The 24,653-nt window shown below is 37.1% G+C and overlaps 1 protein-coding gene across 5 annotated transcripts in view; it reads right to left on the bottom strand.

Annotated features, from left to right (window-relative positions):
* Positions 1 to 670: 670 nt before the first annotated feature.
* Positions 671 to 24,653, bottom strand: part of BICC1 (BicC family RNA binding protein 1) — a 288,148-nt gene continuing 264,165 nt past the window's right edge. For 3 of the 5 annotated variants that reach the window (XM_086679750.1, XM_025917991.2, XM_086679751.1), the window contains 8 exons: positions 24,470 to 24,626; positions 22,060 to 22,225; positions 19,382 to 19,421; positions 18,737 to 18,891; positions 12,825 to 12,981; positions 9,178 to 9,338; positions 6,468 to 6,567; positions 671 to 1,268 (listed from right to left, as the gene is read on the bottom strand). In XM_086679750.1, the coding sequence (XP_086535876.1) occupies positions 1,138 to 1,268; positions 6,468 to 6,567; positions 9,178 to 9,338; positions 12,825 to 12,981; positions 18,737 to 18,891; positions 19,382 to 19,421; positions 22,060 to 22,225; positions 24,470 to 24,626 (1,067 nt within the window). In that variant the 3' untranslated portion in view covers positions 671 to 1,137. Of the gene's footprint in view, positions 1,269 to 3,660; positions 3,740 to 6,467; positions 6,568 to 9,177; positions 9,339 to 12,824; positions 12,982 to 18,736; positions 18,892 to 19,381; positions 19,422 to 22,059; positions 22,226 to 24,469; positions 24,627 to 24,653 lie in introns of all 5 variants that reach the window. The other 2 variants (XM_086679749.1, XM_086679748.1) reach the window with 2 other exon arrangements.

Below are 24,653 nucleotides of genomic sequence, written 5' to 3'. Positions count from 1 at the left end.
AGTTTGATATAAATAAGTGTCCTTTAGTGGCAGTATACTAAAGAATAGCCCTTTGCCTTCAGACAACCATTAAAATCATTTTAGCAATACAGGCAGCAGCTAAATATGATGACTGCAAAGGGTTAATATTGCAAAGTTCACTTGGTCTTTCTTTGCACCTGTTATGTGAAATAGGTTCATTGCTAATTGTTTCTAGGATGCTGACATCAATGAACAGAACTGGTCCAGAACCAAGTGGAGTCACTTGCATTTCCCAAAGTCACAGAATACTCAGCATAAAACTAATAATCCAGTACCATTTCAAATAAAAATTTTACAGTCAGAAAAATATGACTAAATCTGATTTGTACCAATACATCAGGTGACATGAAAATGAGAGAAAGATGGATAATTTCCACAGGACAAGAAATTACAAAGTGTAAAGTGCTGAAAGACCTCAATAATTATTTTATTTACTTTTTTATTTTTTTTTATTTTTTAATTTTTTTTTCAATGTTTATTTTTGGGACAGAGAGAGACAGAGCATGAACGGGTGAGGGGCAGAGAGAGAGGGAGACACAGAATCGGAAACAGGCTCCAGGCTCTGAGCCATTAGCCCAGAGCCTGACGCGGGGCTCGAACTCACGGACCGCGAGATCATGACCTGGCTGAAGTCGGACGCTTAACCGACTGCGCCACCCAGGCGCCCCTCAATAATTATTTTAAAGCAGTACCAGAAAATTCCATTTTGATTATTTTTTAAAATCCCCAAATGCCTAAACAAAACAAGCAAACAAAAGAACCTCTATGTTTTCTGGTATTCCAGATGTCAATTAATCCTTCATTTTAAGTAAAAAATCAGTGCATATGTTATTTAGGTAAATAAAAATAGGAAATAAAGCCCTACCCTCAAATTGCAAATTCTGTCCGATTGCCATTAAAAAAAAAAGGCATCCAAGTGTGGCAGTCTGTATGATGACGTAAGATCATCTCCTCTCTTTTCTTCCTTTTTGGCACAAAGTTCAGGTGTGAATAAGATGCTTTGGTCCTGATACCAGACACCCAGAGTACTGAGGACGGTGTGCAGTGAAGGCAGTTCACAGATCTCCTGTGTCCAACTCGACAGAGGTGGTGGTGTGTACCTGGAGGTACGTACTGCTACCAGCGGCCACTGACGCTAGCAACATCTGAGTGATACTGACGGGGTAGCCTCCCACTTGCTCCGCCTTCCAGGAAAGAGGTGCGTGCAGTTGGTGGTTCAAAAAGCTTTCTTCGATTTTTATTCAGTTCTAGGAAGAAAAAGGGAGAATTGTTAGGAGATCAATGGAGAAGCTCAACGGGACATGGCAGTAGAGCTCAGAAAATGGTGACAGTAGGGTTTTGGAGGGGAAGTCAAATCTAGTATCAAAAGGAAAAGTTTTAGTTGCTGGTCAAAACATTTCTGAAATTGCTAGAAGGTCTGATATTAAATACAGCATTTTGGTAGCAGGAGAACCAAGGACAGGAAATCATTTTTATTGCAGTTTGTAAACTATCTGGGAGATATGTCATTCTCAGAACCCTCTATACTCCAGATATACAAATTGAACAGTTTGAACTATCCCAAATGTCATTTCAGAGGCAAAGGGAGGGGCCCATCAAAGCTGGTGAAAGGCATAAGAGAGAATGTATTACCAACGACACAGAAAATTATTACAGCTATTGAACTCATCCATGTGAAACACAGCCATCACTAGATTATTGAAGTCAGACATGAAAAGAAGACCTCACACACAAACAAGAAAATAATGGAGGAGCACGCTGAAGTGTTAAGCCACAGCCCAGTGGCTCCACTGATGTCTCTGCTCCTTGGGTCAGAAAGAGTTATATGAAGAAGTCTATCAGCAGCAGTTTTCTTTGAATATAATAATCAACTTAGTAAAAATACTAACAGTTGAATCCAAATTCTGAGGAAAAACTAAGATGCTTTATTTTAATTGTAAAGAAACCAGAGTACCTAGAAAAAAAGTTTACTTTGTCTTTTGTCAAATAGAAACTGTTAATCAGAAAGGTAGAAAATTAACAGAGGCAGCCCATCTTGTTTATCCCTATGCAACATCACTCCTCCCCACCCTCTACCACATACATTTACAAATCCTCAAATAAACCAATGTAACTCTTGCTAATAAAGAGAACTGTCAGACTCTGGATATTAGGGTTCTGACAGCCACCAAACGCAAGTATCAAATAATGGGATTATATAGTTGATGTGCTTAAAGTTGTCTTTTTTTTTTCTTGAGGGGGTGGAGCCAGTGGTTCAGCATGTGCATTTGCACAGTACTCAGAACTTTTTTAACCACACATACACACAATCTCCTTTTCCAATTCTGAGGTTGCATAAGCTATGGCTACATTAGTGCTGGAGCTGAAAACAACAGACTCAAGTTGCAGAGCAGTCACAGGTGGCTAAGGACAGCCATATGGCCAGATGTGCACTTATCTCCTGAGTTCTGGAACATGAACCAACACCCTAACACTTCACCCCACTGCCTTCCAAAATGTTAACATCTGCCCCATTGAGGTGATGCACGAGTGGAAATATCTCTCTTTTGTTCACAGTTAGGTCTTAGTGGAGAAGAAAAATAAGTGATTTAGTAGCGACTGTAACAACAAGCACTTTACAATTTGTTTTGTCCTATTTAAGTCCTTCTTAAGGAATAAATGATATTACCATTCTCCATTTTAGACACAAAAACTGAGTTTTCAAAATAGACAAGAGTAACCTATCCACACAGCTGTCAAGTGACAGGCTGAAACTCTGCCTGCCTATGCAAATGCTGTGCTCTGGGCCTTGAGCTCCAGTGATCCATCCATCGAGTAGAAAAGACCAACCAAGGCATTAGGAATACAAATCTGAAAACTTGGTAGTTTCAGGTATGCCAGATAACAGAGCTGCACTTCATATTTTACTATACTAAATTTATTTTTTAAATAGAATAACATAGCTTTAAAACTCTGGAACAGCAAGGAAGGTATCTTTATAAGATGCAGGCATGCTTATAGATGGCTATTGTTTCAAATTTCTGCAAAAACACTGTAGCTATGACATTCCTACTAAAAGCTGAACACATGTATTGTTTTTAAAAAACAAACAGAAATTCATAAATCAAGACAGAATTTAATATATTTAAAGGCAACTGTAGGAAAGTTAAGAATAAATGAATCCCATTAAGCACACAGCCTGTGAAAGTTTTATCCACCTTCTAGTAAGAAGACTGTCTTGGCCTTCATTTTCTCCTGAGAGAGTAATGCATGAATCAGGAGAACATTCCCATGCTATAGAGAAGGAATAGGAATGCATCTACCCTAGCACACTTAACATGCACAATTGAAGAAATTGGGCCACTGAAGACATACACATTTTTTAAAAAGACATTGAAAACTTTATTCTGAAAAGTCACATCAACTAGATTTTTGAGAGAATAAAATGATCATGAAGGAATTCGGCCATTCCCTAAAGATATAATTTCTAAGGTGTATATTTCCAAATGTGAAGCAGAGATAAATCTACTAGAGAGACTATCAAAGATCAAGTCCTACTGAAGAGACTTTATTTTTGTTGTTGTTTTTTACATTAAAAAGTAAACTCCCTCCTGATTTTTTTTCAAGTAAGCCTAAGAGATAGTTTGGGAAAATACCAACCTTTTTCTTTGAAATTCCAAGGTTCACACAATCCTGGCAGCTCTCAGGATCTTGTTGCGGGTCTGAACAGAGTCACAAACTAAAAGAATAGGTCGGGAAATGTTAGATCTACCTGAGGCCGTGGTGGGAAGCTTGTCAATAGGATGTTAAAGTTCCTTTTACTTTGTCCCTGTACAATTTAGTTAATCACTCACTAGAATACTGAGAAAAATCAAAGAATTTTCAAAAAAATCACAGATTTGAAAAAAAAGATCATTTTTTTCTCTGATCCATCTATACTAGAGATAAATCTCATCTCCTTCTATGACATTAAAATAAATGTCTTCTGGCCCAAGATTAAAAACAGAATAAAACCTATACTGAAGGAACAACCCTGATCACAGATTAAAAATCTATAAAATTTTTAAAAGGAATTTTGAACTAACTCTGTACCTAACCAAACTATGTAACCACAAGACAAACGTGAGTAAAAGCTGCCCAGCTACCCTGCATCCACCCCTGGAAATGGAATATTCTGAGACTAGAAATGGATGCCTTTGTGGTCAGATGAGCTGAACTGAAAAAAGAAGGCTTTTGATGAAGGGTTTCTCACTAAAAACTTATTACTTGCAGAGAAAACAATTTACCAGGTTCAAACAGATGCACTCAACAAAGTAAGGCAAAATCATCCTTAAAATAATCAAGTACTTCACACTATGCAGAACATTCATAAGACATCTATTCAAAGCCTCTAATTCCCTTTAAAAGCAAGAAGACCTGTGAACCCCATTGAGAGAGGCGGTCTAAAGAAATAGTATGTAATCTCAACAGAACCACACAGAGGATGACTGGAGTAAAAAAAAAATTTTAAAGAAGCTTCAAAACCCCTCCTTTCCAACTCTACTCCCCCAAACCCACCTGAAATACATCACAAATGTGTTCCAGAATAAAGATCCTGATGATTTAAAGAGATCTGCCTGTTGCTGGAGGCTTTACAAAGTTTGGGTGCACAAAGAAAGAATTTTCATTATATGGTCTCTGACATTCCATAAATCTCTAATGAAAAATTACCAAATTCCAGAACAGATACTTTCCCAGTATAAATGTGTTGGCCCACAAGCATATTTTAACACTACAGGCTTGGTGATTATGTGAGTTAATTAAATTTCAAATAGTTATTTTTTAATTAATAAAAGAATGTGAACATATATAAAGTTAATTTGGGTCTAGAAATAGCCCTTTAAGGCTGAGTTATAAACAAGTTGAAAACTATCCTATTGCTAGAGGTAGTAAAAAAAGAAAGAACAAGAGAATATACTGCTAATAACCATACACTGTTAAAACTGTAGTTTATTTCCACTACATCTGATGAGATACCATGGGGAAGGACAGACCTCAGAAATGGAAGGTAACCTTACACAATCATCTATTCCAATCCACCTTAATGCTTAAGAAACCAAAACCAAAAGAGGTTTGGAAACTCACCCAAGGACTAATGACTTGGCAGAGGAAAGCCCATATCTCTTTATCTGAATACAGTGCTCTTTCCACTCTACCAAGCTGATCTTATTAACAAGAAAAAGCATCTTCCCTGTGGAGTTCCATTAATGCAACCACTTGGTTGGAAGAAGGATGGAAGAAGACTCATCAAACTGATGCGTGTAGAACTCTATCCATGAAGGAGCCTAACAGGCTGCCCAATGGCTGAATTTCCACCCTTATTTCAAAGCTGTTCTGCTTATATCTGCTTTAGGTATTAGGTCTATATATAAGATTTTCTCGTGGAGTTGGGAGGGGGATGCAATCTCCTGCTAAAATAAAATGGAAAACCAGTGGTTTCCATTTTATTTGCTGATCTGATTAGTGAATATTGTTTGGAAAGGATTTGCACTTGGTTAGATGCCACTGTTGGCTTCACAAAGGCATAGCCTGCAAAATCAATGTTTTGAAAAGGCAAAGTCATTTTCCCACCACACCTGACACTTGGCTTCTGCTCTTGGTGTCTCTGTCTTTTTGAGAAACTGGTACATATATAACATTGACATTAATGAACTTTATCAGAACTTCTTCAAAAAGTAACCTCATTTTTTGCCCCTAAAATTTCTGTCATATTTTTCTATATACCATTTGGAAGTACATGGTCATGTACTTATCATGCAGTTCAATTCCTCATAAATGGAAGATACCCAGTAAATATACATAAAGCATTTTCTAATACCTAGAATATGCAATAAGTGCACCAAAAAAAGTGGTCTGGGACATTATTTTCCTTCATTATTTTCCTTCATTCTGTGACTACATTCAGGATTCCATACCTTTCTGTGTCTCACAAATTCTATTAAAAGTTTGGGAAAAACTTAAAAGCATTAAGACAATACTACTAGATTCCAGCTATACCAAGGATCATTCTTTCTCTGATGCAATTATCTTAGTTGGTATGCAAGGATACATGCATTTGAAACATGACAGCCAATCCAGAATAATTATTCACTAGTCCAATCATACTTGCTTAACACAACCACAGAAAGGAGAATTCAACTTCTCCCCCATTCTTATGTTCTGCAAAGGGCAACTTTGATTCGGTCTTTCTGAAGAGATGTTTTAAAGAACGACATTGTCAAGGCAGGTTTTCAGGCAATGCCTTGAGGAAGGAGTAGGGATGTTCTAGGCATTTGTCACAATGTTAGTGGGAAAACACTCTAGAACCACAACCACAAGGTGCCAGCATAGTAAGCAAGTGGTTGATGGACAGAACCAGCCCCAGTGGCTGAGGCTACTGGCAGAGGTTACTCAGATTTTAAAATAGGACTATGAGCATTTATATTCACCTGAGATTGCAAGCAGCATTTTCCTCCTGGCACCAAAAGTCGTAATTCCCAGCTCCTTCAGATCTTGATCTGTGAGAGTGAGGAATGTCTGCAGATCGATCTGTGGGTGAAAAAGTAATGTATAACCAATATATTAAGTACTTATTTTTGTGCATTAGAAGTTCAACTCATTACTACACATATTTCATTTTCTAATTATGCTCTGCCTACTTCCAAAAAGGAATGATGGTGTCACAAATCTAGGGGACAAGAGACAATAAAGGTGGTGAAATGAAAGTAATGATTCTAGTAGGAGACTTAGTCTAAGCCAGTTATTTATTGCAGTTGAGATTAAAATGTTAGGTCTTAGCATCCTGGCAGCCAGAGCAAAAAGGGAAACACAAATTCCACAGGTTTTGTGAACTGATAAAAGAATACATGCCTGTCCAGAAGATAGAAAACATTTCTTGGCTTTGGATTCTGAATTAAGTGTAGTTCTATAAAAAGAAACTGAATAATACCATAAATGCTATCCTCCATTGTGTTCTACATAAGAATGGTAGAAGAATTCCCAGACTACATCAGACCCATGATTCACTTGGCTCGGTCTAGCATGTTATCTCTGAAAGTGGCCTACAAGTATATATTGGTATATAATTGCACACTCTGGCATCAGCAACAAATTGTGAAGGGAGGAAGCCCAAGGATCCCACCCTTCCTTTGAAGAAAGGTAATAGGCTCTGAAGCCAGAGAGATTTGGCTCTCTATTCCGCCTCTGCTGTTACTAGTTGTGGGCACTCAGGGCTGACATACTGCACGCTGCAGGGCTGTAGTGGGCATGAAGTATGATCGCAGAGATAAAGCAGTGGGCTCACCACAGTGGTGAATAACTGGCAGTTATGGTTAGTAATTATGTATTTAGACATATCATCTGTGAAAGCAGCTAAACAAATCTTCAACCTGCTTATAGTAAACTAAATCTCACAAGCTCACTTAATAAATTCTTTTTAAGTCGTATTTGAGTATTAGAGAATATCCTACATGAAGGAAACAGAACCGAATTTATACTTTTCATTCAAATGATACAGAAATTAATTTGAGATTTTCTGTTTTCATTTTGGAAAGTACATCCAGATCTGGAAAACCTTTTCATTTATCATTTCTAAAGATATGCTTTTAGAAATTCTATTAAATATATATTCTTTATTTTAGGGATCCCCTCTTTTTAAAGTGCCAGAGATGAAATATTTTTGGTTTAGTGGGCCATACTATCTCTGTTGCAACTATTTGACACTGCTGTTTTAGCTCAAAAACAGCCATAGACAATATGACAATATGTAAATGAATGTGTGGCTGTGTTTCAATAAAACTTTATTAACAAAGGCAGGTGTGCAGGCTACAGTTTGCTGACCCCTGCTGTAGTGAATAAATATTAGATAAAGGCAGTCTGGCTTTATATTATGTTTTCTTCCTTCTTAGATTAATTCAATAAGAAGTACATTTAATATATTTCTATGCTTCTTCAAATAAGAAATAAATATAAATTTTAAAAAATCCAGAATATCACTGAATAACACCCAGTCTTTTACTTCAAAACCTTCTTTTTCTGGACTAATTAAAATACTTCTGTCCTTGAGCTTCTCGATCAGCTACACTTGTCTAACCAGCAAAGCTAAATACGTAAATGAAATTTTTTAACACACTGATGAGTGCAACTTAGAAAATCCTCAGTTAAATGAACACTAATTCAGATTTCGGGAAAAGACAATGAAATCAATACGCTGAAATCCAACACACAGATGACAACCTTTTTTTTTGTGTTTGGTGTTAAAAAACAAAGTTCAACAATTACACTTAATAAGTTATTGAACCATGGGCAATACATTAAATTTATGATACAAAGGCCTAACGTTAGATTCTTTTTGAGAGATACATGCTTGGGAATTATGGATTTAATCAGATGTTCTCTAACATGAAATAAGCCAAACTGGAATGAAACTTAAAAACCATGTCTGGACTTGAAAAATACATACATTTATTGAAGTGTTCTAATTTTATGTTGCACTGGGTTAGCTATGCCCTAGCAATAATGACAGCATTATTAGAAAGAATCGTGTTCAGGGCTCTTCTCTTTAAGTCAGTGCATAATAATTTGGCTGATCAGTTTGGTCAAAATCCATGGTAGTGATGTTTCAGAAAACATCTTATTTTTGTCTCAGTTCAGGCAAAACCCAAACAGTAAATTAATGAATAAATTAACATATATAAAAAGCACATTCTATTTTGTGAGAACAGATTCGGTAATATGACTAGGATGGGGTCAAAAACAACCACGGATATTTATTTCAGATGCTGTTATTTAAGAACCACAAATAAAGATAATACGGATTAAACAGTGAAATAATCTTAAATACAGACTTTGCTGTTAGGGGAGTCGTGAATCAAACGTTCACATGAATCAATACACCAATTGGGTATTTTAGCTAAAACTAGTGGAGGTGTGTTTTTGGAAACACAATTTTCTATATTTCTGCTAACCTGTGTTTACTAGTTGCACTAAATAAATAAGAAATGAGATGACATTTTTCTTAGCAGTGGAAACAAGTTATGAGGCTTTAATAAGTGCTCAGTGAAAGCACAGCCATAGGTCAGTAAGCCATTTCATTCTAGAAGTAGTCATACACACAACCAAAACAAAGATGCCCAGGAAAGTAAATAAATAATGACTGACCTCTTGTTGCTGGAAGACATCTGTGTATTTGCCCAGGCCCAGTTTGCTAAAGAGCTCAGGGAGGTCAGAGCCTTTGAAAGAGCTGTTCAAGTTACAGCCATTGCTTCCTGTCAGTGAAGAAATGCAGTCCATATAATTGCTACTGCTGAGATAGTGCTCCGCTGAAAGACAAAGGAGAGGCAGGCTTCAAGTGAAAATGCCCAGAGACAACACGGTTTAATTAAAAATTTTAATCACTCAAATATTTTAGATTTCACTGTTGGACTGAATAGAGCAGTAATTGCAGAAATACTGTAATTCCTTACTGAAACATTGGCTTTTCGTTAATGAAATGCTGGTTATTGCTTTAGAGAGGCTCTTGCCATTAAAATGTTACACTTGGGAGGCAGCAATTCACCAACAGTGCCTCTGTAGTTAATAATCATTAATCATATTCTCCTGAGCATTCAGAAACATTTGCTCTTCATAATTGATATGAATTAAATGAGAAACTGGAAGAAAGATCCCCAGGATACAATAAAGGTATGGGAAGTTACTGAGTCCAGGCTCCTTTTGGAAAGCAGGATAGCCCTCTGTGTCCACACTTGTGTTTTCCTGTGGTCAAAGGAATTGCAGGATATTGCAACGTGTAAATCTCATCCCTTACAAAAATATAATTAGGCAGTGAGTTCACAAAACAGAGTGCTTCCAAAATTAAGAGCAAATGCAAAGTTTAAGAATGGCACTGGAGTTTCTGGTTTATGACAGAAATGAATCTGTCTACTGAAAAAAATTCTAAGACAGCAAAACTAGACTTAACCTTGGCTCCGCCATTGATTTGGCGGGCAAAGATTTCTCCACATTGTCTGTGGTACTCAGACCCAATAACACTCACTGCTGGGTGATGGACTGGTGAGTCATACCAAGTACTTGACCAAATATTGAATATTTGAAACACTCTCCCAGAGCTGTTTTGGAGAGCCCAGTAGAGCCCTGCAGCTATCCCTACTTCCCTGACCAACAACTAGCTCTTATCCATGTGGGAATTCTTCCCCTTATACCAAAGTTGCAGCTGCAGGAATGATTCCAAGGTTGATGAGGGCAGAGGATGCCCACCTAGCTAATCAGATACATCTTATCTCCTCCGGCCAATGCATTCTCCAGATCTAAGAATCCTGTTCTAGATTGTTTTGTTTGCCACTAATCACCTTCTCTGGTCATTTCATTTCCCAAATGACAGTACATATTCTTTCTATATTTCAAGTGGAAGGAATTTCCTGATCAAGTTTCTCTTTCTCTTAAAAATAGGTGTTTTAGTGGTGCCTGGCTAGCTCAGTCTGTGCACCATGCAACTCTTGATCTCTGGGTAGAATTCAAGCCCCACATTTGGTGTGGAGCCTACCTAAAATAAAAATTTAAGGGATGCCTGAGTGGCTCAGTCAGTTAAGCATAGGACTTTGGCTCAGGTCATTATCTGGCAGTTTGTGGAGCCCCCAGGTCAGGCTGTCTGCACAGTGCCTGTCAGCACAGAGCCCGCTTCAGATCTTCTGTCTCCCTCTCACTCTGTCCCTCCCCTATTCACACTCTCTCTCCTTCAAAAATAATAAAAAAATAATAAAAACAGAAATTTAAAAATATAAATTAAAAAACAGATGTTTTATCTTTTGTGGGGAGAAAGTGTAGATGAAAGAACCTAGGACCAAGCCCTGGAGCATTCCACCATTTAAAGGGAAGACCCAAAGTCATCAACCCAGTGAGGTATTGGCTCGAGGTTGACACAAAGCAAGAATGCAAAGAGCACATGGGAGTAACCACTGGAGTTGACAAGATGAAGGCTACTGAAAGGCTAACCATATAATTTACTGTTTAAACAATAAATTTACTTACTTGGAGAACAGAAGAGGGAGTTACTGAGAATCACAATGGTACAACTCCTGTTAACAGGCTCTGAGAAAAACCTAGACATTGCTAACTTTGAAAAGGATGTCATGAAAAATCATCTACAACTGTGGTCTTCAATACAGTAACCACTGGCCACATGTGGCTACTGAATTTCTGAAATGTGGATAGTGGGAATTGAAATGTTCTGCAAGATTATAAGATCTATTCGTACCAGATTTTAAAAACTTAGTACAAAAAAAGAATGTAAAATATCTCATAAAAATGTCTTTACATTGATTACATGTTTAAATAATATTTTACATATGTTGGGTTAAGCAAATATGTTAGTAAAACTGGGGAAAAAACAGAGGTTTCAAAATTAAATGTTCTTAAGTGATATTTATTATGACACATAATTTCCCTTATATTTCTTTTTATCATAACTATTTATAGTTTTTATAATCTCTTTTAAACTCCTTATGTTTTTAAAGCATCTCACAAAAGCCAAACACCTGTTTTTCCTTAATCATTCCTTTTTATTAATGAGTTCCCTATCTTAACTCTCATCCTGAACTTCAATGCAGCTAAGTTGTACAGTCAATTTTAATTATCCAGTGTTAAGTGAAGGGAAAGGAGATAAAGACTGAAAAAGAAGCACAAAACGAATTTATATTGAGCCACAGAACAGAGATCATTTCCACCCCTAGATCTGCACCTGGCACCAGCCTGCCTCACAGCTCCATGCTCTTGTCAGTGGTGAGGTGCCCTGCCCACACAAGTTACCTGGCTACTACTGATAATACACTTGGAATGTGTTTTTTTTTTTTAGAGCTGGCTGACACCATGACTGGCCTTTTCAAATCGGAGACTCTTGATAAAATAGCCAACCTAATTGATGGCAACAACTGACTGTTACTGAGTGTCCACTACACTCACTTAGATTGCCTTTCTTCAAGTATTCTTCAAATACTCCAAACTATGTTTCAGGATCCCAAATTCATCAAAAACCCTGAAAAAGGCCATTAGGGGAATATCTTGTGATTACTATTGTCAATTCTTGTCTGCTTACCTATTTATACAGCCCAGAAGTGTGAGAGCTGTTACAGACAAAACCAATAGACGCATGCTGAGTCTTCACCACATTTGTTCAAAGCCAGAACCTGTATGCTTTAAACTTTTTCTTCCTATTTATGCCAACCTGGCTACATATTGTCATTTTAAAAAATTAAAACTTGCTCTTCACCTTTAGTAGCTACCCACTGGGCAGACTTTATTTTCCAAGATGCTAATCTGATCTCATTTGGCTCAACTCCTTTACAGCCCTGTCTTTTCCTTATCATCTGGATGTTTGTGGGAGCATGACTCATCCATACATTCACTCAACAAACATTTACTGAGTGCCTATCTGTGTCAGAACTGCTAGATATTTGGGAAGAAATAACAAATAAGCCTCTGCCTAACAATGCTCGGCACACGGGCAGTTTGTAAGTTCTTACTGAATGGATAACTATGGTTCCTAGCTGGTAGAGCTCAAATTATCCACAGGTATAACAAGAATGAGTGTAACAAGTGCTAAGTGAAAGCACAGACAAAACGCAGTGGAAACAGAGAACTCCACCATCTGCTTCACCTGGAAAAATAAGGAAGGCTTCATAGAGAAGGTGGCATGTGATGCCAAATACTTGAAGGCATGGGGTTCAGAGTTTATATTTGAGCATCACCCTAAATCAAATGGGCAAATTCCAGACTGATTACATCTAAAAGTATGATGAAAAGTCAAAGCTCACTTGATTTGTTCTGTTTACGTTTGGGGCTGCCAATGGAAGCGGCAAATTCACTAGGACTTGTGGGTCCTATTCCATTTCGGTCTCTCCAGTTATCAGATTCACCTCCACTTCCCAAGTGTTCACGACTGTTGGACCTCGAGAGGGACACTGATGAACCCTGTAGACAATCAAAGCCAGATGAGGAAATATTTAATAAGGTAGGTGTCCTGAGCTTTGAGGAGAAAAGAATGCACGTTACACCACCACCATTTACTTCTATTGTTCACCACTGCTGATTCTCAGGAAGAGGCCATGCCATCTGTCTATAGGCCTTCTATCCTCCAGCCACCACGGACACCTGGTAACATACACAGTATTCATTCACTCCTCCTTCATTATGAGAGCCCCCAGCACAAAGACTGAGTCCTATAAAATTTGGAGCAATGGATACTGAGATTCCTCCCTATTATAGAGAACCACACAGTAAGTCTTCCATCTGGTAAAGCAGAGATTCTCTGCCTTGTATCACCTAAAAAGGACACATGGGAGGGGGTGTGCCTAGACCTAATGCTCTAACAAGAATACAGCTCCCAGGCTACTAGAGTCAGAGTGGAGAGAGAGTTGGCATTTCTTCCGTGTTACCCTCATCCAAACAATTATATGGTCTTTCTAATAAATTACAAATACCTGGAAATATTTTTAATTCCCCCAAATAAAAATTTAAAAGATCTCAAAGTTTGAACTGATTTGCATTTATTTATTCATTTAGTTAACCAAAGGCAATCTATTTTGTACTATATCTAGAGTTTTGAATTCAGGATTCCCCGGTTTTCAAAGTATCCTGTTTGTTAGATAAATTAAATTCTAATTAGTATATGTGCTGCCAAAGTGAGCACTGTTTGTTGGGCAATTCTAAGAGGATCTTTCACAATTCCATAAATTCACTTCATTCAGTCTCATAGCAGTGTAACCACAACTGGCCATGCCCTCCTTTTTTTTTCCTTCTTCATCTCTGGCCATGCCCCCCTTTAACACCCTTTTGTTCAAGCACTCCCCATGTGTTCTGCCCACTTCCTGTAGCCTTGCAGGATCCTCCTCCACTTTTCCACTCCAAATATCACATTATCCTGGGGCTGGCCCTAACATGCCTTCTTGTCTCTCTCTACACTTGCTCATTAAATAATCTCAACCTCTTTCAGAGCTTAATGACAACCATGACTTTCAACGTTTTACTTCCAGATTTGACTTTTCTGTTGAAATTTATAATTGTGGAATTGCCTTGTAGGCATTTTAAACTTGGAATGCTTGAAATTTAATTGTTGACGACCCATTCCCACCAGCTAAACCCACACACACTCCTGCCCCAGAATTCTTACATCTCACCCAGTTGCTCAAGCCGAACTTCTGAGTCATCTTCATTCCTCCTTCCCCCCACCACAAACAATTCATCAGCAAATTCTATAATCTCTTAACATACCCCAAATCTACCTTCTTCTTGCCATCTCCACAACTGTAGCCAATAGCCAGCCTCCTTATGAACATTTTATTCTGTTCTTGCCTCCCACCCCAATATCCATTATCCAGAAAGCAACTAGGCTGATTTTTTAAAAGCAAATTAGAACAAATGATACCTTCTGTGTAAAGTCTGATAATGCTTTTCCAGTACTTTGTCATGGGCTAAGATGCTCCCTAGCTGATCCTCTAGGGATCAGAGCCTCTCTAACTCTGTCTTCCCTTCCCACTGCCCTTCCCACCCAACTTCTGCTCCATGAACTTACCAGCTGGTTCTGACTTCAGGATGATTATGCCAGGATGATCAAAGCCTCTTACTGTTTCCCTAGATCTTCACAAAGCTGACCCTTTCCTGTCATCTAGGTCTTAGCTTGAATGCCATCTGCTCATTAAGGCCTGCTATGACTACCCACTCTAAAGCAGGCTCTGTTGCTTATTTATCAGGGACTTTTATTACCTAATGGCTTCTTGTTTGTTTTGTATCTCTCTGTACCTAACAAAAAGAAAGTTCTATCCATGAAACCAAGAACCTGTATTTAAGCACTGTATCCCTCAAATTGTGTCTGGAACACAGAAAATGCTCCATAAATATTTGCGGAATTACTGAATCTAGAGATACGTACCTTTTTATACATCTATGAAGAATTCTAATTCCCTTTGCTATGGGATGCCCTTTGTTGACTTTTGGGATGGGGCAGAGGGAAGGAAAGCTCCTGAGACCAAAGAATGGTGTTTTCAGTTAAAACTATCTTTAACGTCATACTTCAACCAAAATGAATCCAATGTAGCAAGGGAAATAAGAACATGCTCAAAACTGGCAATTACCAGAACGTCAGTGAGATCATTATTATAGTATTTATATGTATATTTAAAATTCTACATCTAAACTCTTTGAGTATTAAAAAAAAAAAAACACTCATCTAAGATCTAAGCTGACTTAATGCACACAGCTATATCAGATCTGGCTAAACATGGTGATTTCTAAAACCATTAAGTAAAACGTTCTCTTGTGATACCTACTAGTTCATGATCTACTCACTAATCCAAAGTGTCACAAAGCACAGCTCATCTCCATTCTTGGATTTGTAAAACTGAAAATAATCAGACAACTTCATTACTCTTAGTGGTGGAGAAATTAAAAATCATCTTTGATTCTCAAGGCATGTTTTTTTTGGCTTTAGAGAACATGTAGCAGAGATGAGTGGCAAATAGAAAAGGAAAATCCCAGAGCTTTTGTAGATCTGTTGATGTTACAGAGATAATGCAGGTAAAAGCAGCCTTTTGTTCCACCTTTCATGTCTCAGTATATGACCAAGTGGATTGGGTCATATTTTTGAGTAGTGGAAAAAAAAATGCCTCAAGCTGCCTGCTTCTTATCTAAAGGAGCTCTTTGGAACAGGCTCATTTCTCAAAGCTGCCCTCAAACTGGAAACAACTGCTTAAGTCTAGCTTCTCAGAAATCTGAATAAGAAGCTCAGAGCATCAACTTCTTGCCTCAAGCAAGCTTCCTAGAGCAGGAAATTCCATGAGCCTTGATCCCTGGCCCATACCCATCAGAACCTACTGGCTAAGCAAACATGCTTCTCCTCATAGATCAGCATTCTACTTGTCTATTTGGGTTTGTTTTGTTTTCTTTAGAATGTTAAAAAAAAGTGTTTCATGTCATCTTCTAATTTCAAAATATTAGTGCTATATATAAGCAGAGAGGTGGTCAATCCTTCAATAAAGATTTTTAAGTTCTCTCTACTTTTCTTCTCTATCCCACCCTGTCTCCATGTCCTAACCCAAAGAAGCAATCCTCACTGCTCAGTTTTTAATCCTTCTGAGCTATAGCAGAATAAAGGGAAAGGCATGCATGTGCAGATAGCAACTGCTGCATAATATCAGATCATGCTATTGTAAAGGACTCTCTCATCCCCTTTCAATGGATTTGGGATGAATGAAGAAAAGTTCGAGTCCTACACAACAGGGAAAATCTAGAATGCTATTACCAAAGAAATCTTGGTTATATCTTTTCATCAGCATTGTTGAAGGGGCTATAAACAAAAACAGGTTATGAGGTGAAAGCCCATGCACTAATCTAGGTGTTCACACCCTCTCCCCCACCTTCCAGTGTGAATAGGTTGCTAGATATTAACTAGGAAGGTGGAACAGACTAGCCCAAGATAGCCAAAAGAAAAAGTTACAGGAGCCACTGTACTCAGCCACTGAGTCAGGACCCTGGCACATCCCTGCCCACAGAAGGTGGTCTATCCATCCTTTGACAAGTGCTGGAGCAGAAGAGTCTTTTAAGTTCTGAAATAATTTCTGCATTGTCCTCCTAGTGTTACATCTCTGTAAAGCAGTGTTTCCAGAAGGGTGTCTGCATCAGAATTGTACTAGGCTTTTCCTGAAAATGTAGATTCTTGGTTTTTGCTCCCCATCTAATGAATGAGATCCCGGAGGAAGTATCTTCATTTTTATCAAGCTCTCTAAAGAGAATCTTATGTCTGTTAAAGTATGGCCACATGGTTCTAGATCATTTACTTATTACCTTTGCTATGTACCCTCTTGGGTTAAACCATTAGGAAGAGAAGTATGAAGGAAATTTTGTAAAATAAATTCAAGTCTTTTCTGTGACACCTACTGCCATGATCTCATGTAAAACACTTAACTGATCAGGGCCATTCTTTCCTCACTGGGAGCTTGTAGGGACTGAATAAGCTTGAGGATGAAAATGCACCTTATTAACTACAAACAAATTATGTGATTTACGCTAATTGTTACTAGCACATTATGTGTTCATATAATATTCCAAGGCATTCCTTTGGAAATAAAAAGCATATCTAGCTGGACATAATCTCAACTTTCAGCAGGTGGTTGGTCTTCTTCAGGGTAAAGTTCTCCAATTTGAAAGAATAGTACCTGTCAAATATTACTGAGAACTTACCACACACTGTGCTACATACTGGAGGGTTTCTTCCAGGTCATCTTCAAATTAACTCAAATTAGAAAACAAGTACAGAGGAGAGAAGTCACTCATCAAAGCTGAACATCTTATTAGTGGTGGGTGTCACATTCCACAGCCCCTTCACTTGACAGCTACATTATTAGAATGATCATCATTTCAAACTAACAGAGTGTTGGTCTTTAAGCACACATCTGAATTAGCATTTCTTGAGTAAAATATTTTATCTCTGAAACTAGAGAAACACGATCAACCACCTAACACTTCACTCTGCCAAAGGCACGCGTGAAAATTGGCCATAGGTGTATCAACTGAAAGCCTAAGAAGTAGCACAGCAGTTTTAAGGTCTCTACCAACAAAAGGAAATGTTAATTTTCTGTCAGAACTATAATGGCAGAGAGTGGAGTATGCCTCATAGAACCTCGAAATTTTTCACAATGGTTCCTGTGTTCTAGCTGCTGACAGTAACTTCAATCTTTATATACAGCCTGCCAGGTTGCTACTAGATAGAAGTCTGACAATGAAATTCACATGAGACTGTTCTTTTTAGTATTTTCTTTTACACTAAAAAACAATGAAAAAATTGCATATTTCCTTTTGCCTTTCTTCAACAGTCTAATTTATTACAAAGAAAATTGGTGCAGAAAAAAGATCAATCTACAATGGCTAATGATTTTGAAACCCTTAACCAGTAATTGTTTTGCAGCCTACAGTGTTCTGGTTGAACACTGTGATTCTTGAATTAATCATTTTTATCCACGTTTGGGTTTGCATTCTATCCCCAGTATTGTGTATGCATGTGTGTACTCTAATTCCACCCTGGCTCACAAAAGGCTTACAGCCAAAATCTGATACTGTCAGATTGAAAAGGCCTTGCTTAGCAAGTCACGTGGAGCCTGGCTGAGAAGTATGGAATGCTGGATCCTTTCCCCATGTGGCAAGGATGCCAGCTTCCCAGTCTCACCCTGAGCAGTGCAGCCAACATCTGGGAAACATAAAATTTTGGAGCTCTTGTTTATGATACTTCCTGCTGTGTTCCTGGCATATCTGAACATGGTGAATATTTAACTCATATCTGAAAACTTATTTTTGTTGAATATTTGCTTTTTCCCCCTTTGGTGCCTGCTAGTGATACTCTTAAATAAAGGGATTCTTTATATATTTTTATGGAATAGTACATCTGTCCTTTGCTTAATCTCAGCCCTGCTCTATCATTTATGACACTTTCTCCCCCTAACAAAAACACATTTATCCAAATTTACATCTCTGTAACAGCTTATCAACAACTTTTAAAGAAGGTATATAAAGATAGTAACATACTACGTTGAATAAATTTGATAGCAACATGTTCACAGGAATAGAAATTAGAACAAATCACCATTAACGACTTCTCTTTATGTAAATAAAGAATGGTACCTCTCTTGTTTGCTGAAAGAACAGACAGGAAGAATGGGTAGGGCACAACTGTACAAACCTCAAAAGTGGTTGTCATTGTGGGCTTATAGGACACATGGTTGGCCCTTCTCAGCTCCTTTATAGTTTCAGCTGGCATGGATTTAGAAAACCCAAGGCCACTCCAGGTATTTGTGGGTGTTCTGACCTCCGTCACCACTGGTTTCTTTAACATAGCTTTGGGAAACAGAACATAAAACAAATGTTTGGTATTTTTAATGTTTTTCTTAAATAAAATGTTGATGAATGTTGTTTCTTTGATAAAATGTAAAGAAATTATCACTGAAAATTATTTCTTAACATAAAATGCCTTAAAACAGCTTCATAAAACACTCAATACCAAGTAAACTGAAAAATGCTACATTATTTAATTGATCTCATGCTATTCTAATCAACAAAATACATTCAACCTCAACAAAATGTGTACAACTTAAATCTAAACATTCTAAATTTCTTTTTATGAACAACTTGAACCTAAACATTCTAAATTTCTTTTTATGAAGGTACAATTGCTCAATTCAACATGAATACTAGAAAACCTTTTATGGCTCTACTAAAAATATATATATTATATATATTAATATTATTATATATAATTATATATTATGTTAATATATATTAATGTATATTAATATATATTAATATAGATCATTAATATAGCACAAACCTTTAGTTGCTAATAGTTTCTTTTGTTCATAGTCAAATGCCTGAAAATAAAACAGAAAGTATCTTTATTGCCAGTCTATCCAAATGTCATGCCAACACTCCATAATTACGAACAAAGGTTTTGACTATAGTCCATGAATCTGCCTGGGACACATGCTAAGCTTTGCACCACAATGTGAATCCAGTGCAAGCCTGATACATTTCAACATGTTTTCAAACTAATTAATTAGAATAAATTAACTACCTCTGACATGACAGTGATAGATTTAGAAATTTTCCTTCAAAAGAAAAAAATATCCTACTTACTGTGAGTATTTAATGCACTAGGGCCAATATATGCTAAAGTATAGTGAATAACCTAAAAGTATTAGGGCTAAGTTTCAAAACACGCATCTCCCAAATGCTTTCTGGTTATCTACTGGCCTCTTTGTTTCTGTACATCCTCTCCTCATTTAAGTAAAGGATGGCATGAAATGGGATGATGTTAAGACAACTTAAGAAATTATTTGGCCTAATTGGCATAGTCTTTGCTTTTGAAGTAGGATAAATGACTAATGTCTAGCTTTGATCTGTAATGACATTAAGCAATACAATAAAATTAAACCTAGTTACTTTTTATTGTACAGGACTAGGAGGTCATCATTCATTCTTTCCATTCATACTGAAAAAATGAGTATTCAGTCAGTTATGTCTAGTAGGGACCAAGGCAGGGCATTTTGAAGAAATTAGTCCAGACATAGCTACATCTCAAATGCTACTTCAGTGTTCTCAGATCTCCAATTTAGGGGATAGCTAAGACTTAAGAATGTCTCAAAGGCCTACCAGGAGGGCTAAGAACCAACTAGGGAGAGTTCTTTTGACCCTTCCTCCAGGAGGACTATACCATCATATATAGGGTGCCCATGTATGTTGCAGTCTGAAACAGGATACTTCTGAGAGTGAAATGTGCTACACATAAAAATTAGGCCAGAATTATAAAAGTCAATGGGCTGATCCAGACAAACCAGGATGTGTGATTAACTCCAAGAACATGACAGTAAATGAGGAGAGCCAGGTTTTTAGATAACACAGGTCGATAATGTTTTTGAAATCCTAGGTCTAAAATGGCCTTGGGAATTAAAATCAACTTGTAATGATTAATGTCTATTGGTAAGGTGTGGGGAGATCTTAAATTCACTTGTTCAGTAAGTATTTATTGAGTGTGTTCTGGTTAAAGAGACTGTGCTGCTCTTTGTGGAAGAATATAACAATGCATCAAAAATTGTCTAGACCCTCAAAACATATAATCTTAAGTGGGGATGGGTAAAAGAAACAACTAAAATTAGGAAGTGAGAAAAGTGTGAAGAGAGAGCTGGAGATACAGCATTCCAAGAATGGTCAGGAGACAGAGATCATTTTTAGCTGCAGGAATCATCAGTTAAGTCTTCAATCTCTCCCTCTGTCAATGCTTGGTGACTATTATCATTCAGTTCTTAGTGACTTTAAAAGTTAGCTCTTCATTAATGACATAAATAAATCTATTTAAGTTGAAACTCTATCACCAAGAACATTCTTATCCATCCCAAAAGAAAGGAACATGAAAATGATTCACTGTAGATGTAAACCTGACAGAAAAGAAGCACCAGATGGACAAAAATTAGAAAAAGGGATAATATAGGGGATTAGAAATTGCTTATATAAGAAAATTTTAATTTATGTGAACTGAAAATAAATCCACCAGAGAAAATGTAAATGTTTTATAAAAACATTTATCTAAAAACTCATAAAAATGTTCAAATGTGAAGGATTAAAAAAACAGACAAACAGGCCTGAACTGTAGCTTTCACTAACATCATAAAAGTATAATTTAGTTCCATGAGTTAATTTCTTTGACATACCTGTGATAGCTTGTTTTTAGGATTCTGTGAAAAGTTATGCCCTTCTTTGGGAGGTTCGGGGAGGGTTGTGGATAACACATCTTTTACTATGAAGTAGGAAAGTCTACCTAGCAATTCTGATACTGAAATAGGATGTTTATATGAATCTCTGAAAGCACAAAGTACAAAATCTTTACCTTTCATATTGTAGTTTATACGGAAATCAAACTTTCAAATTTCATGATAAATAGTCCACTCTGAATAACTAGCCTAATACTTTAAAAATGGATAGAAAGAATATCCCTGCTTAGGAAATAATCATAAAATTCTCTCAACTAACATAGTCATCAATTATATTTAGCATTTACTTTCAAAAACCTAAAGCTTCAGATTAGTTATTTTTATAACTATCTAAATGACACTAAATTTATCATCTCCATTAAATAGATAGAAGAATATTATATTTACCCAAGACTAAGTCATGAGGCAGTAATACTTAAAAATAACAGCTTTCACATGTATGTAAACTTTTTTAAGTGACCGATAAGTGATGTCATTTGTGTAAGATACAGTGATGTAAAACATTTTATGTCAATTTTAATACTGTATTTTAAAGAATTCTTCTTGGTTAAGCTAACTCCTGCTTTTCATTTTTAACATTTATGGCATACCAATTCCTAACTATTGTGTATACATTTAAATTTAATTTTGACTACAATGCAGAAGGAACCCCTAATTCTGCTCTACTGTTAACCATTCACTGAATTTCCCATTCCCTAACCCAACCTCCTACATTTAGAAGACTCTCATTTTTTACCATTACCTGCATGTTGACATATGATGGCCTTGGGGCCAGGCAAGTCCTTTCAGAGTTCTGCTGGGCAGCTGCAGCCCTCTCAGCAGCACGCTCACTTCCAGGAGCCTTTTTGTCAGTCAAAGGGCTTTCTGCAGCACTTAGTTCAGGATCTGAGAGCAGTCTGTCAGTACTGCTGTGAAACAGTTTGGAATTTAACACTCCATATTTATATACAAATGTACTGAACATCCCCTATGTGCCACATTTACTATACATCTATACCACTGTCAGCTATTTATATGTATTATTTCATTTAGTCCTCACAATCCCTCTCTGAGGTAAGTAGTAGACAGATAAGGGAAGTACCTTACCCAAGGTCATACCTCTGATAAATGGTAAAGCTGAAATTTGAACCCAAGCATATGACTCTAGAGCTGCAGTTGAAATGATTTCATGATACACTTTGATAAACATTGTATGTATGGCATATTGTATATGGTACATATGGAATAGACACACAGACAAGATTTCTAATTTGCACATATCAAGAAGATAGCAATGAGTCATGCATGCGCAGTCTAAAAAGAGTCAATCTGAAGGCATGTAGATGATCCAATTTGTGTATGTGAAATGCATATGATATTGCTAACAAATCTAATAAGATACAGATAGCAGATGAATAAGTATTTCCAACACCTGTTCAGGGTGCATGGAGGAACATAACAGGGCTCCGTAAAATAGGAAAAATGATCTGAATTACAAGATTGGTAATGCCCTATACCAATGCACCTCAAGTTCAAATCTAATTCCAGGTTAAGCTTAAGTAAAGGAGAAATAAGAAACAGTATTATTAGTCAAAGAGCTGATCTGTTCATTCATTCTTTCTTTTATCACTCACTATTATATCATGCCAGGGGATTCAGAAGAATTCATAACAGGCTATTGGAACAGAAGAGGAGGAGCAATGAACTCTGTTTGCTGACAAAAGTTCACAAAGGCTTCACATAGGACGTCAGAACTGGAATTTAAAGGGCATCTGCAGGTTTACCAGCGTGAAGGACAGGGGAACAGCACAAGCAAAGGAAAGGAAGGTGGTAATGTGGACAGCTGGTGCATTTAAAGCCAGAGTGTAATAAGATGAGACTTGTGTGTTCAAAAAACTGCTGGAAGGAAATAAAGGACTGACTGAGCTGCTGAGAGGGTGGAGGCAGGGAGACTGTTCTGGAGGTTGCAGCTTAATTCAGATGAGAAGTAAGTTCAGAACATACTTAATGATGAAAGGAAAAGGCATTCCCTTCAAATGCTTCAATACAGGGAAAAAAGCAAATTTACCTCTCTAACCTATGCTAAATAATGTTCACTGTGGCTCTTAGTACCATGTGAAGAAAAACACAGATAAAGCAGATTTGGACAAAATGGGAACAACAGTAATTAACTGACAAAAGGGTTTATAAAAGCAAAAAAAAAATTTGGTAAGAAAAAGAGGAAATAAAAATATAAAGGCTATATTTAAGATATTCTCCTCTGTAAGGATATACAAGAAAACTAGTAAGACAGTAGAGGAAATTGGGTGGATGGAGATGGATGGGAGCAAAACCTTTAAACACAGAAGCTTTCCACTGTATTTTTGAAGTATGAATAGATTGTCTATTTGAAGAAAATAAAGTAAATGGGAAAAGAAAATAGAGTAAGGATAACATATCTGTAACTGTGCTATGGTAAGGAGAGTTACAGTTAATACATTGTACTCACTGTGGTTTATAATAAATAAAATCATGAAACTGTCAAATATTTATTATCAAAATTAGCAATTAACTACCTTGAAATAAGGAAGCCATAGTTTAAGTTAAAGACTCAAAGCAAAATAGAAAATTCACAGCAGGAAAATTTCTTTTTTTTTAATTTTTTTTTTTCAACGTTTATTTATTTTTGGGACAGAGAGAGACAGAGCATGAATGGGGGAGGGGCAGAGAGAGAGGGAGACACAGAATCAGAAACAGGCTCCAGGCTCTGAGCCATCAGCCCAGAGCCCGACGCGGGGCTCGAACTCACGGACCGCGAGATCGTGACCTGGCTGAAGTCGGACGCTTAACCAACTGCGCCACCCAGGCGCCCCAAACAGCAGGAAAATTTCTAACAGAAAAATCAGAGAGTAAATATTGCCCTGCTAAAGTTTCAGAACAATAGGGATGGGTTTAGAAGACCCAGATATAAACCTAGCCAGTTATAGAGAAGACATGAGTGAAAATTACCAGATGCTATTCCTTAATACAATTTTTAAAAGGAAAAAGAAAAGTATGAAGAAAAATAAAAAACACTCTTGGAGAAGATCAAATCCACTTGATCCAAAGAACACAAACTACCAACTTTAAAACAAACTCAGCCCATTACATTTTATTTCAAAGGATCAAGGGATTTTAAAGATTAAAATACATACTGTAAGTGTGAGTTTTTCGTGCCCTGTAATAGTTCTACTGTCTGCCTTTTGGCACAGGAAACTTTGGAAGGACCCATCATCTGTTTCAGGTCACCCGCATTCCCAGAATGGGAAGGACTTCGAGGCATGCCTACTTCAACAAAAGCATCGTTACAACCTGCAGAAGGGATAAAGTGAAAATCCA

The sequence above is a fragment of the Puma concolor genome, chromosome D2 (assembly GCF_028749965.1).
Source record: "Puma concolor isolate L17-30 chromosome D2, mPumCon1.1.hap2, whole genome shotgun sequence".
In the NCBI taxonomy this organism is placed as follows: Eukaryota; Metazoa; Chordata; class Mammalia; order Carnivora; family Felidae; genus Puma; species Puma concolor.
Note: the sequence above shows the minus strand (reverse complement) of the source record. Positions and strands in the feature narration are given on the sequence as shown.